This window comes from Ciconia boyciana, chromosome 7 (assembly GCF_034638445.1).
Source record: "Ciconia boyciana chromosome 7, ASM3463844v1, whole genome shotgun sequence".
In the NCBI taxonomy this organism is placed as follows: domain Eukaryota; kingdom Metazoa; phylum Chordata; class Aves; order Ciconiiformes; family Ciconiidae; genus Ciconia; species Ciconia boyciana.
The window spans coordinates 38305913-38319088 of record NC_132940.1 but is presented as its reverse complement, the minus strand read 5'-3'; the positions used below and the strand labels follow the sequence as shown (position 1 = coordinate 38319088).

Genomic DNA, 13176 nt, shown 5'->3' with positions numbered 1-13176 from the left:
CTACACCAACAACATAGCTCAGGAAGGGCCTGAAGGGCCAGGGCTGAGCTGAGATGGGGCTCCTGGGCCCATAGGCATGGAGCATGGGCCAGTCAGGGCCACCACACCTTCCTCCTCCTTTGCATTGTCGCTGTATCCCCCTCCTGGGCAGCATCACAGACTAAAAGGATGGGGAGGGACAGTAGGGGAGTGGAGGAGCTTTCTTGGGTAAATGTATTCAGCCTCTGCTGTCCTTACCCCACCACTGTGCAGGCCAAGGCATGACTTTTCCTTTCACTGTGCTCTTGGCCAACAGGCCTGTTGCATCCATGCTCATGGAGGGAGTAAAGGGAAAGGAGAGGAGCAAAGAGGACAGGAGGGGACCTGCCTTGGATTTGCTCTCAATCAGCAAGTCTTTACAAAAATTAGATCTGTCCGTGCTATTCCTATTCCCCCTCCATGTCGCAGGTCTTCCCTTAACACCCGCATGACCTTCCTTAACTCCACTTTCTCCACCTTCCTCCCATCAGGGGTAACATCAAGCTGGACAAGCCCCAGGAGGTGCTGGCCAGCGAAAGCATACGAGATGGCCCAAACGGGCCCCAAGGGTGTCAGGGTGGCTGGGGCTGGTCAATGGCTCTATGCACAGGAAAGATCACAGTTGCAGCACCTGGTTTTGGGAGCCTTGGAAGCCGCCACCACCACTGGGATGCCAGTGTTCAGGCATCATGCTATTTTTGCTTTTCTTTGCCTTTCAGAAATCTCTCCTACACTTTCATGTAGTTTCTGCTATTCTGGATCTCACTGTGCTTGTCGATCTCCTCCAAAAGCACCCTTCCTTTCCAGGGGAACAATTTGCAGGCAAAGCACAACCCATAGCAAAAAACATTGATCAAAAGAGCCTGAAAGTACAGTGAAAGCCTCAATCCCTGCAGACGTATAAATGCAGCAGGGTGACTGACTCTGGGTCAGACAACTAGAACAGAAGGGACTGAGTTCATCACATCTTGCTGTCTTGCCATCTAAACACACTGGCTGCCAAACTGCAGCCTGAGGAGCAACTTGCCCAGCCAGCACAAAGCCACAGGCTGGGAGCAAGTTTTATACACATAAGAGCAAAAAAACAAAGCACAAAGCTGACTGGAGGGAGGGGGGAAGAAAACAACATTCAGTTTCCAGTTCTGTCCTTTTCCCTCAGCCACTGGGGAAAAACAGCCCCAAATATTTAACAGGAAAGTCATGGAGTGCAGCCCAAAAAACACATGCAGTTCTGCAACAGCCCAACTGTGATGGATGTGCTCAACCCCTTAACCAAACTAGCGGTAGTTTGGTATAGGCTCCAAAGGAGGTAAAGGCCTGAGCTGTAGCCGGGCCAAGAACTCTAGTTTCAACCTGTTCTCTGAAAACCCACAAAGGAACAGAGTGACACCATAACCGTCAATACATATAAGTTTGGAACACCGATCATGTGATTAACACATAAATAACAGGTGGCTCTTCCAAAATTCATTTATCAAAAAACAAAGTTGTGGGTACAAGGAGTCTCATGCCTACCTTTCCATTGCATGTGATTTGACTATGAGCCAACCACTTTATCCCATAAATATGACAGCCTAAGTGAGCCTTCTTTGAGCTCTCCCTGCTAGGCAGTGTGGCTGGATGGCAGTGATCTCCCCTTGAGCTGGGACACCTCTCAAGGTTGCTCCTCGAGGCAGAGAAACCTTTTACCAGCAGATCCTTGGATGAGCCCAGTTTGACCTCCCCTTGAACTGCAGCTAGACCACTGCCAGGTGACTCTCTCTTTGAGCAGGGACACCTCTCAAAGTCTGAGATTCCTCACCTAAGACTCAGAGATCCTTCCTTGCCCAAGGCACAGAGATCCCTTATTCCTTGACCCTGAGAGATTCCTTGCCGCAACGGATCCTCAGTAAGTGACTAATAGCTTGTTAAACTTTTTAAGTTTCGCTAAAAAAATTTTCCTTTGTATATTTCTTCCATGCAGTAATTAATAAGGTGAACCTTGCCATGAAGCTTACTGAACCTTAGTAAACCACTGTCAAACTATGTTAAATTCCATCAAATTTACTGAACTCTGACAAATTATTATTTTACCTCAATAAATAAATAGAACATATTGCTGCTTCTCTCTTTTGAGTGAGGTGCATTCCACTCATCCGTGACACCAATGCATGCTCCATCCTCTGGCACGAGTGCCACTGGGTGCAGGCCCAGCTCAGCCACACTGCCATACAGCCATCCCCGAGCCCCACAGCCATGCTTAGACAAGGAAAGCTGAGGTTTCTCCATCCAGCTGTAAAGCTGCAGGGTGCCATAGCCACCTCCACCACAGAGCAGGGCAAGTGCTCTGTGACTTAAACCACAACAGCTCTGCACAGTGCACTGCAGCTGTCTCGAGTTTTCCTGTGCATTTGAGCAAAGTGCCTTTTTTGGTTTTTTGGTTGGTGGTTTGGGGTTTTTTGCTACGTGATTATCAAGTCTCTAACATTCAGACTAAGGAGTAAATACGCACCCAAAAAAAAAACCAACCCCAAAAGCCCTGTGTGTGGAGAGGAGGCATTGGTTTTTGACAACACAGACCTGGCCACCAAGCAGGAAGGTTGATCTCCAGCATCATGTTGAGCAGAAGCAAAGCCCCCATCCATGCGGATTTGACACCGCTGAGAAGAGGCCAATACAGACAGACTAAACCAAGACTTGAGAACAAACATTTAAGCAAAAAATTTTTATTTAAGGAATAGTTTTAATAAGAGTAATTTAAAACCAACTATGGCCTCATGCTACCTTACCCCAGCAGAGGCTGGTGCCTGGCCTTTGCTTTTCAAGGAGACAGGTCTTTGCAAGCAGAATAACCACCCAAAGAAATAGCAATATTCTCACTTCAGCATTATGGATTCAAAGCAGGTGGCCTAGAAAGGAGCCCCAGCTAAAGGAGTTCAAAGCATGACAAACATGTTCCAACAATGCTCTGGCTGCAGGAAATGTAATATAATGTACTTCATAAATATAATCCTCCCCACCTCCTGCATGGATAGTAGAAGAGCCACTGGGTTCACAAGACTAGAAATGCAAGACCCAGCTCCATCATGAGCCAGGTCTTTGCAGAAGACTGTTATTCCTCTTCTCCATGCTACTAACACTTGGCAATGCTACAGGGAGGCAGAGGATGCCCCAGACGGAAATGAAAAGAACAGAACAGATCAGTTGAGTGATAAAGGAAGCATCAAACCAGAGAGGAGAGGAACCTGCAAAAGGTCTCAGAACAGAAAACAGAGGAACAGAAAAGGTCTACCAGGAGCCAGCCACTCCCTTATACCCCAAAACAAAAGGGGAAACAAGAAAAACAAAGGCAAAATGTCAATGTTGTAGGACCTCACAACTTGCAGTGTAGCATCCTGGAGAGCAATCATCCTCACATACGTGCTGCACAGAAATGGCACGCCATCAGAGCATGAAGCTATATGAAGCTGCTGGGCAGGGCAACTGTCTTTTAAGGCTGTTCAGAAAGGGGAAGCTGAATGCCCAGCACAGCACCAGGGTCTTGTCTCCCACCGGACCAACACCAATGCTGCTGGAAAATCTCCCTTTGGATAAAGCAATGCTCCTGGCCAGAGCATGGGAAAGACAAGGGCAATGTCCTTTGAAAAGTGCAGAAGCATGCTGATTCAGAGCCCTTCAAGCCTCCAAGCAGCCTGCTGAGCCACTGCGATAGCTAATAGCAACAGGCATTCCCTGAATCTTCCCTGCAAGATTACCACAGTTGAGATCACACAGGAGACAGGCAGGGGACTGCACAGCAAATGCCTGTCATACCAGATCTCATGCGTAATGTAGGTATGAATCTAAAAATGTGCCTGCCTCATAGTTTCAAGCTAAGACCCTGCTATAACTCTGCCACTTGGACAGCGTGCATACGTGTCTGTGGGAGAAGAGTCTGAAGTATGGGAAGGAGAAGCAGAGTGAAACAAGCTTTCAGGACATAGCCCTGCATTAAAGGAAAAGCTCCCAAGAACTGTCCAACAGCAGAAATCACCCAAAGATACAGCAAAGGACACAGGCAGTGCATAGTGATAAAGGCAGATCAGCCAGCCTGGTTTTGGCATTTAATAGACCACTCCGGTTCCACAGAAAGAGGACTGCACCAGTCTGGAAGAACGGGAAGGAAGGCGACACAGGGGTGAACGGCTTTTTACACTCTCATCAATGACTGCCCAACAGAGAGGGTCTGTGCACTTTGCAGGGGCAGCACAGATGATGTGCACAGCGCTCCCAAGCAGCAAGAGGCTGGGGAAAGAAGTCAGAATCAGGAGGTGATTGTAGCTCCGAGAGGTTGCAATGCTAAACAAGGCAGAAGACCACATGCAGACTGCAATCTCTAAAACTCACCTGGCAGTTCACTCCTTCCCAATTTGCTCAGCAACTACCAAATGAAAAGCCTAAAGATTAAGGAAACACAGAAGTCCAAAGAGTTAGCATCCCAGAGGAAGATAAAGGAAGAGGGGAGAGGAAAAAAATGTTGCAGTGTGAAGAGACAGTCAGAGGAAATCACACCAGCAATTGTGTCATGTTGCTCCCAAGCCCATGAGCAGCAGAGGAAGACACTGCAATAGTGGTTTCCAGCTGAAGTTTCTTCTACAGCAAGAAGAGATTTGAGTGCTTCAGACCATCTTTTTTCTTTCAGTCTCCAAGTGTCCTGTCCCCCCAGCGTCCAGAAATCTCTCCCTCCAGCTCTGCCCTTTTCGATTCAGGCGATCTTGGCCAGCCATTTCTCGAGGCCCTCAAAGTCAGCATCTCCCTCCTCTCCCTTGCTGCCCCGAGCACTGCACTCCACGAATTCCACCTTCATGGGTAGCTGGGAGAAGTCAAAGTCCTTGCCCTTCTTCCCCAGGTGGGCAGGGCCCCCAGTGGCTGAGCCATCCAGACTGGTGGGGGCTGCAGAGCGGGTCACTCGTAAGGTGTTGCTGCAGACAGAGAAGGGAAAGAGTCAAGAACTGTGAACCAGGGGAATGTTACCTACACCATGGCTGCCGACATGTTTTGGACCCAGCTCTGTCAGCAGGATGCCAGCTACACCAAGGATAGAAGGTGCCATGGCTCTGCACAGGCAGGAGCAGGCACTTTGGCTACTTCTCTTAAATGCCTGCTGGAAGGCACAACTGCAGAGAGGCTCAAGAGAGCAAGACAGACAGGAGGCCACTCAAGGAGAGCGTGCTTAAACAGGTTTTGTTCTGTAATAAACAACAGCAAGAATCAGGCGGTGATGTCGTCATCTGAATTTCCCCAATATCCCCATAGCAGACACCAGTCACCAGGTGTTACATATGGTTTAGCCCACAGCGTTCAGAATCTGCACTACTTTAACAGGTCAACTGGGAAGAAGGAGGCACCCGTGACATCAGGGATCATGCAGGGGCTCACCCCTTTGCCACTTGAGCGTGCCAAATACCTTTGGGGACTGAGAGGGGGATCAAGTCTCCCTACTGCTCCCACGAGCAATGCCTGCCCAAGGACCAGGCTGCAATGTCACTACTGCTCCTGCCCTTGAGCTTGCTGCAGCATCTCAACTCTCTGCCACGTGTGGAGAGGAAGGATAGACCTCCTTGTCCACACTCACCAGACATCCAAGGCAGAGGCAGCACAGGGAGATGGAAGAGTCCAAAAGATGCAGAGACACTGTGATTTGACTGCCTCTGAGGTCCCAAAAAGCGAGGCTAGGGAAGTCAAGGGACTGCACCAGGCACAGATGCAAACAGCAATCTCTCCCCGGGTCTTTGACTGCCTAGTAGGGCCTCATGGCTGAACTGCTGCATCTCTTCCAGAGACAGAGCAGCCTGGCAGAACCTGCTCTCAGTCAACCCCAGCCACTCCATGGAATGGAGCTAAATTAATGGGGCACAGGGAAAGAACAACACTGCCCAGAGACATGAGTTCAGCAATAAGAGAGCAGACACTTCCACACAAGGATATCCAAGTACGGCAGTGCAGGGAGAGGATGGCAGCAATCTGCCAGCCTGCAGGAATAACACTGCCTAACAGGGCACGTATAACCTACCTAGAAATCCAACTTCTACACACAGAAAACTGCCAAATGCCCAACATTAGAACCAAGGAATGCTTATTTTCCTGGAGAGCCTGAATATCTGGCAACTAATTCCTCCCTTAAAAACAGGAAGGTCGGGTATTCAGCCTGGAAGAGGCACCAGCAATAATAACCCTGCTGCCGTCTACTGGCCAAAGAGATTATAGAATCCCAGAATCATTTAGGTTGGAAAAGACCCTTAAGATCGAGTCCAACTGTAAACCTAGCACTGCCAAGTCCACCATTTGGCAACAAGATGGCCATATCTCACAAACATGCATTTGTTTGGAGACCAAATTGCTACACTCCTCCTCCTACCCCCAAGACTGCCTTGCCACTAACTGCAATCCAGCAAACAGGACCCACAAGCAACAGGAAGGCAAAATATCCATTTGAGTGTGTGTGTGGAAACAAAATCTCTACTAGAGGCTGGCAGAGAAGTCCACCACGGCACAAGAGCTGCACAGGTCTCTCCCAGAGCAGATTTGACCCAACTACAATTACGGGGCTCACAGGCAGAATCTTCATGCACAAAGATTAAATGCAGCTTAAAAAAATAATCTTCTACTTGCCCCCTCTCCAGATGGACTTGCCAGCCGTTGACACTGCAGCTCATTCAGCTGACAGCTTACAACGTAGCACAGTCTATGAGCCACTTTCTCCTCCTTCCCATTCCTCTTACAACTTAAACTTAGCAACAGATCATACATCATCTGTCTTCCCAGGTTAATGTCCTTCCTAGGGTGGACACAGAGCCAACACACGGTCCCAAACAGGCTCCTGCAATGCCTGTTAGCAGACCAGGAAAACTAGACACTCTCTCCTCAGCTCTCAAGCTTTGCATGCCAAGCCCTTTTGCGTCAGAGCAGCCCTGAAAAAAAAAACCTGTGCCAGTACAACTAAGCAGAGCTACTGAGATCTCCACACCACTCACAGAAAGTCTGACATTTGGAAGCTAACCCTGCCTGTACCTGAGAGAGGACCCAGATACCTCCCTGGGCCATGGAGGTGTTGCTTAGCCTAGGGATGGCAGGTTTTAGGAAAGGACTGGGATGTTGTTTTTCCAACCCACAGCTTCTGGGAGGCAATACACTGTCTGTGCCTACTGCTTTTCACGTGCTTTAGCAAGGAGCAATCTTCTCTCATCCTGGTTACACCTACACAAACAAAACAGACTGCTCTTTTTCTACAATGAACTTAGATGTTGCTCAAGGGTGCTCATTGAGCACTGACGTAAGAGACAAAGGAGAAGAGAGAAGCTCAGAGGGTTTAAGATCCAATTTCATACTTACAGCTCTTTCTCCAGCTGCTGTTGAATAAGTTTTGCTGATTTTGCCATTGTGACATCTAGAGAGAGAAAAGAAAAGGGAATCAGGTCTTTGGTTTTATGTCAGAATTCAGAACCTGGTTCCTCCTCCTAAACGTACAGGTAAAGCCTGCTCATACTGTACAGTTGTAAGAGTTGCCAGGACAAAGATGGCTGTGTCTGCACTAGGATGAAGGACACTGAAGCTTTGGGTTTGCAGGCATGAATGGGAGCAACCCAAAAGTCTGACATAATGTAGGGAATTAATTTCTTCTTGCTGGGCAGTAAGTTGCTTCAAACAGAGGACTGGGTTTGATGTTCCACCCACAAGGCCCAGCACTCTCACCTGTCCTGGCATTATAGAGCTCAACACAGTGCTTTGTAACCTACGGTATGTGGAGCCATGAAGGCCTTGGTCAGCTCCTGAAGTAGTGCACAAAATAACTACAAAAACCAAATCTGATACTGCCCAAAAGCTTCAGATCGTTATACAAGGATCCACACTTTCACTGCAGAAGTTGTAGGGATCTGAAAATTTAGTCCTTTATAGCATCTGGATGTTCCTGCTAATCCAGTCAAGAGAAAACATATAATCTTGGCAGCTAAACGGCTGTCTGATTTTAACACTGAAGATACCAACAGTGTACAGATAGTTCATTATGCTCAAGTTGATCCTATTTTCTGCTGCCTGCAGATTCAGGAAGACAGTTCTGCACAAGAAGAAAGCCACCTGCCTTACTTAAGCCTGCCTAAAAAGCTGTAGCTCTCCCAAGTGGTGCTTCTCTGCAAAGCTATTAGACATTCTTGACCTAAGAATTCTTCCAGTGGCTGCTAGAAATGTTCCTGCTGAGTAGTCCAAATTTAAAACTAAGTTCCAGTCTTCATTTTGCTGAAATCCCAACTCCTAAGAAATTCAGCATCCATGGCATGAACCCCTATCACTCAAGGACCGGATCCAAAGTCCAGCCCACTAGGCAGCACACAATACCTTGCTTATTGCAAGCGATTAGCAGTGCGGGTGCATTCTTGAGCACAGTGCTATCAACCAGGACCTGGTACAGGAACTCCGCCACATCCTTCACCTCCCGCTGGAAGGCCACACTGTCCACCACAAACACGATGGCTCTGGAGGAAAGAGGAAACTACATATGCCAGGCCCGAAACTCTGCAACTATCTTCCCCTGCAAGTATTCCAGCCTGGGCTAACACATTTGTTTCCACAACTGATCTCATCCAACCCAAGAGCAGGTTAGCACCAGCTAGCTGAAATACACCCCACGTTCAGCCCCAGCAGGAAATCTTTCTCTCTGTGCCCCATGGATATACCACATCCCCTAAACCCTCCCCACTGCAGTTGCTTTGCGTCCTGATGCACTACAAACACAGGTAAGCGGGAAAGCAGAACAATAACTAACCCCCACTACCCCACAACAGAGCTCTGACTTTCTCAGGGCACCACCACACAGAGTGAATCCAGCTCAGCTCACAGCATCCTCAGCACCATCATTTGGTTCATTCCTGTCGAAAGCACCAGCTGCCCCCTCCTCCCCTGCCAATCTCCTCCAAGTTACCTGGCTGCAGCCTTGAACCGCTCCAAGAACTGAAGCCGCAAACTCTCATGGCCTGGAAGGTCGATTAAGGTCACATTCGCGCTCTGGGAACAGAAGCAAGAAGGTCTCAGCAACACCTAATCCAGGGTTACCTGTGATCACAGACTGGGGAAAACCAGTCTGATAGTGGATTCCAGTTAGCTTGGTGTTGAGGCAGCAGTGAGCGAATGAATCTCCATACTGGGCAGAAGCACGTCACTCTCCCCAAGGTGCAGCCTCTCCACCAGCCCAAACAATTCTGACAGGCACAAGAAATGCTGAGGAACAACATTCATGGCCAGGACTCAGTACCAGCTAACCACCCACCAGAGCTGAGAGGACAGAGCGTGACCGCAGAGAAAAGAGAATGTTCAACCCATTTCTCACCCACAGTGCCCTCCCTACAACTACCACACGCACAGTGAGGGTGACAAAAGCTTCATCAGTCACCCCTCTTGGTACACCAGCAGATTTACACTGTCCCTGACAGCAAGTAGATCTCTGCACAGCAAAACCACAAACTCCTGTCCTGCAAGTCCCTGATACAGAATACTAATCCAACAGTTGCACTATTCATGCACAGAATCTACCCAACTGCAAGTCTACCTAAATACACATAACATTGCTGGGAATAACACAAAAATGCCCTTGCAAGACACTTTTTTAATTGAAAGCTACAAATGTTTCCCTTTCCACAGGTTACCAGTCAGAAACAGCAGTGACATTAAAGAGAACGAATGCCTCTCACACACTCCTGATTGAGATGTGGCCAAGTAGGGCCACGTCACCATTCTCAAGATAACGCTCGTTGTTCTCAAGAGGGGAGAGAACACTACCCAAGACCCTATCTACTCGCTGCTCTTGGATTTTAACGGAAACCTTGTCTACAATTTAAAAAAAAGAAAAGCAACAGTCCACATTGCAGCATTCCAGCACCTCTCCCTCTCCAAATACCTCCTGTCTGCTCAATCTTAGACAAATATAAAAAAAATGCCCTGCACTTCCCTTTATTAAGTTTTTAACCTCTTATTATCACCACTGTTACCAAAGATTGCCATAGAGAAGCCACAAAAACATCCTCTACTTTTACAATTCACCAGCACGTAATGTGCTGCCAGCTTGCTGCTTTTACTGCCACATATGCACTCAGCAAGAGAAAGAAACTCTTCTGAAATGAGAGAGATCACCATAAACTGAAAATAACTAGGTCTGTGGCAGCCCAGGACCTGAAAGTAACCTTTTTGAGAGCATATGAAGTTCAGCTGGAAACTCTTTTTAAGCCTGCTGAAGCTTTTAAATTCAGACTTTCTTGCGAGACACAGAAATTACTGTCCAGCAAATAAATCAAACACGACAGAACAATGTTCCCTCGCAAATCTCCCCCCTGCTATGAACCACACTGCTGTCCCCACAGTGCTGTGTGTTTTACTCCACTTGTAAAAGCAGCTCCTTTTCTTTTTCTATAGAAAAAAATACCACACGCTACCTGCCTTTCAAAACCCAACACACAGACGTGGTTTTCGGTCAAAACGGCTTCACAATTTAACAAGCAAAGAAAAAAGAACCTGTGCAGACGAGGAGTCCCTAATACCTCCCAGTACTTTCCTACTTTCTCAGCATGCATTGCCTAGAAAAATCCTATCCTCCACTCAGACAAAACTGGGGACTGATTTCAAGCTGGGAAGACTGAGCAGCACAAAAAGTGTCAAGCCAGGTTTAGCGCAGGGAACCAAAAAACAAAGGCACCGGCTGGCTGAAGCAACCATGCACAAGTTACAACCAAAAACTTGCCCACTCACCTTGTCATTGCTGACTCTGTAAACTGCAGAGCTGTCAGTTATCGAAGTCTGGGTATCACGGTATTTGCCTGTCAACAGCTGTGGAAAAAAGGTCATCTTCAGAAAAAGGAGGCTGGAGGAACACTGGCATCGCATTTTATTCACTCTGAAACTGAAATGATCTGTAAGGGGTAACAGACTTCGAATATCTGATTTCAATTTACACGCATAAAACAATTTCAGGGTTTTTTTCCGCAAAGAATTTAAAAAACACTCATTAAGAAAAAAAATATCTATTTATATACTGAATCTCCGCATTGCTAAAACAAGAAGGAAAAGAGCATGCCTGCAAATCCTTCGGGGCACCTTCCCCTCCGTACGAGAGGACGCCAGACGACTGGCAAGGCGGCTGGAGCCGGGCAGCTCCCCCGCCTGGGGCTCCTTTCGCGGCCGCTACGAGCCCCTCGCCCCCGGCTCCCCGCTCACCCGCGCGAAAAGCAGCGTCTTCCCCGCGTCGCAGAGGCCCAGCAGCAACACCGCCTTCCGGCTGCTCCTCCTGCCCTGCACGAACCTCCAGATCACTGCAGGAGAGAGGAGGGAGCACTTAAGCCCGCAGCTGGCTGCACCGGCGCCCCCTCAGCGAGCGCGGCCCGGGGGCCGGCGCTCCCCGGCAGGCCCGCAGGGCGCGACCGGGGGGCCAGGGCGGGGGGTTCCCCCGCAGGCCGCAACTCACGGAACGTGATGGCGACAGCGAGCAGCGCCAAGAGGACGGAGATCACAGCGGGGTCCGGCGTCCGCAGCTCCCGCCGCAGCGCCTCCAGGTGCGGCTCCAGCCTCCCCGCCATGACTGCCCGCGCGCACACGTCGCCGTACAGCCCCGCTTCCGGCCCCGCGGCCTGCCGGGAAGGGCAGGCGGTGCGCGCAAGGGCTGCCGGGAGGCGTGGGCGCGGGGTCTCACGGGAGTTGTAGTTCCTCGGGGAGGTGTGGGGGACTTCCCGCGACTGCGGAGGAGGGGAGAAGCGGGGGGCGGGCTGGGGTCAGGCCCAGGGCTCTGTGGCTCGGACTGGCCCTGGAGGTGAGGGAGCACGTTGCCTTTCCTGCATGAGGGGTGGTTAATGCACGGCAAGGCGCTGGGGGCGGCGGGCAGCTGCAATGGCCTGAGAGCCATGGAAGTCTGGGAGGTGATTGCTCCCCTCGGCTCAGCACCAGGTCCTTGGTTTGAGACTCAAACATCTTGAGATGTTAGGCCACATCTAGGTACTGTGTCTGGTTTTGGGCCCCCAGTTCAAGCAAGACATCCATGAATGGTAGCAAGCTCAGAAGAGAGCCACCAAGATGGTCAGGGGGCTGAAGACTTGCCCTGTGGGGTGAGGCTAGAGGAGCAGGAGTTGTTGAGTCTGGAGAAGAGATGGCCACATTTGTACCAGGCATCAGGAAGACAGAGCCAGGCTTTTCACAGTGGTGCAGGATGAGGAGCAATGGGAATACATTGAAACAAGAGAGGTTCAGAGTAGGTATGAGGGAAACTTCTTCTCCTTGAGGGCTGTCAAGCAGTGGGACACATTGCTCAGGGAGTGAGCCGCCATCCGTGGAGTCGCCATCCTTGGAGGTTCTCAGGTCAAGCCCTGAGCAACCAGGTTGACCCCTTTGAGCAGGAGGTTGGACTGGAGACCCCCAGAGGCCCCTTCCTACTTGAGTTACTCTGTGATCTTCTACTGAGGTTCCTTTTTTCCATGCCTTCTACTTACGGGACAAGGGGTTACACCTGATATTGAGTATGGATGAGGCAGCTTTGCTTGAGGAAAGTTTTCTAACTGTAGCCATAGCTGGTTGTAGAAGCAGGCTCTTAGAGGCACTATATCTCTTTCTTTGCTAGTTTTTAAGAAGAGGTTAAAAAAGCCATCTGTCCAGTATACTTCATCCTGCATAAATGTGAGGAACTACATTTCATTGCTTCCCATCACACTCTACATTTCTGTCTTCCAAGGTGATCTTCAGTCAGGCTAGCGGACTTTTCACAACACATACCATATGCATCCAAAAATAATCACTGTGAGCCCATCAAAATATTCATTCCCTCAAAGCCAGAAGTTCTTAGCATCTTTCTGCCCTCAGTAGCTCTTCCATGCCTGCTGGACAACAGGGTTGGGACCTGCTGGATTACCCCAGACTCTGTTCCTCTGAAGCAGAGAGCCTCAGCAGACCTTTTTGTCTTGCCTTTTTATTTTCACTGTGGATCAGAATCAGGCTGCCCACCTACATGTTTGTTTTCAGGTCAGCAGCACATCGGACAGACTACCAAAACACACATGTTTCTAAGTTCTAGATTTTTTTCAGAAAGGAAGTCTAAGGCTGGACTCTCCCCATCAATATACTTATGTGTTTTAAGAGTACTGCTTGGTGGAAATGACTGAGATCCAGCCAGCT

At 49.2% G+C, this 13176-nt stretch overlaps 1 protein-coding gene across 1 annotated transcript; it reads right to left on the bottom strand.

Moving 5' to 3' along the window:
* Positions 1-3046: 3046 nt before the first annotated feature.
* Positions 3047-11645, bottom strand: SRPRB (SRP receptor subunit beta). The gene is made up of 7 exons (XM_072868917.1): positions 11483-11645; positions 11236-11330; positions 10771-10848; positions 8954-9036; positions 8371-8507; positions 7369-7423; positions 3047-4958 (listed from the first exon to the last, which is right to left on the bottom strand). The coding sequence occupies exons 1-7, from the start codon at positions 11592-11594 to the stop codon at positions 4742-4744; spliced, it is 777 nt and encodes a 258-aa protein (XP_072725018.1). The 5' UTR covers positions 11595-11645; the 3' UTR covers positions 3047-4741.
* Between the last annotated feature and the right edge of the window lie 1531 nt (positions 11646-13176).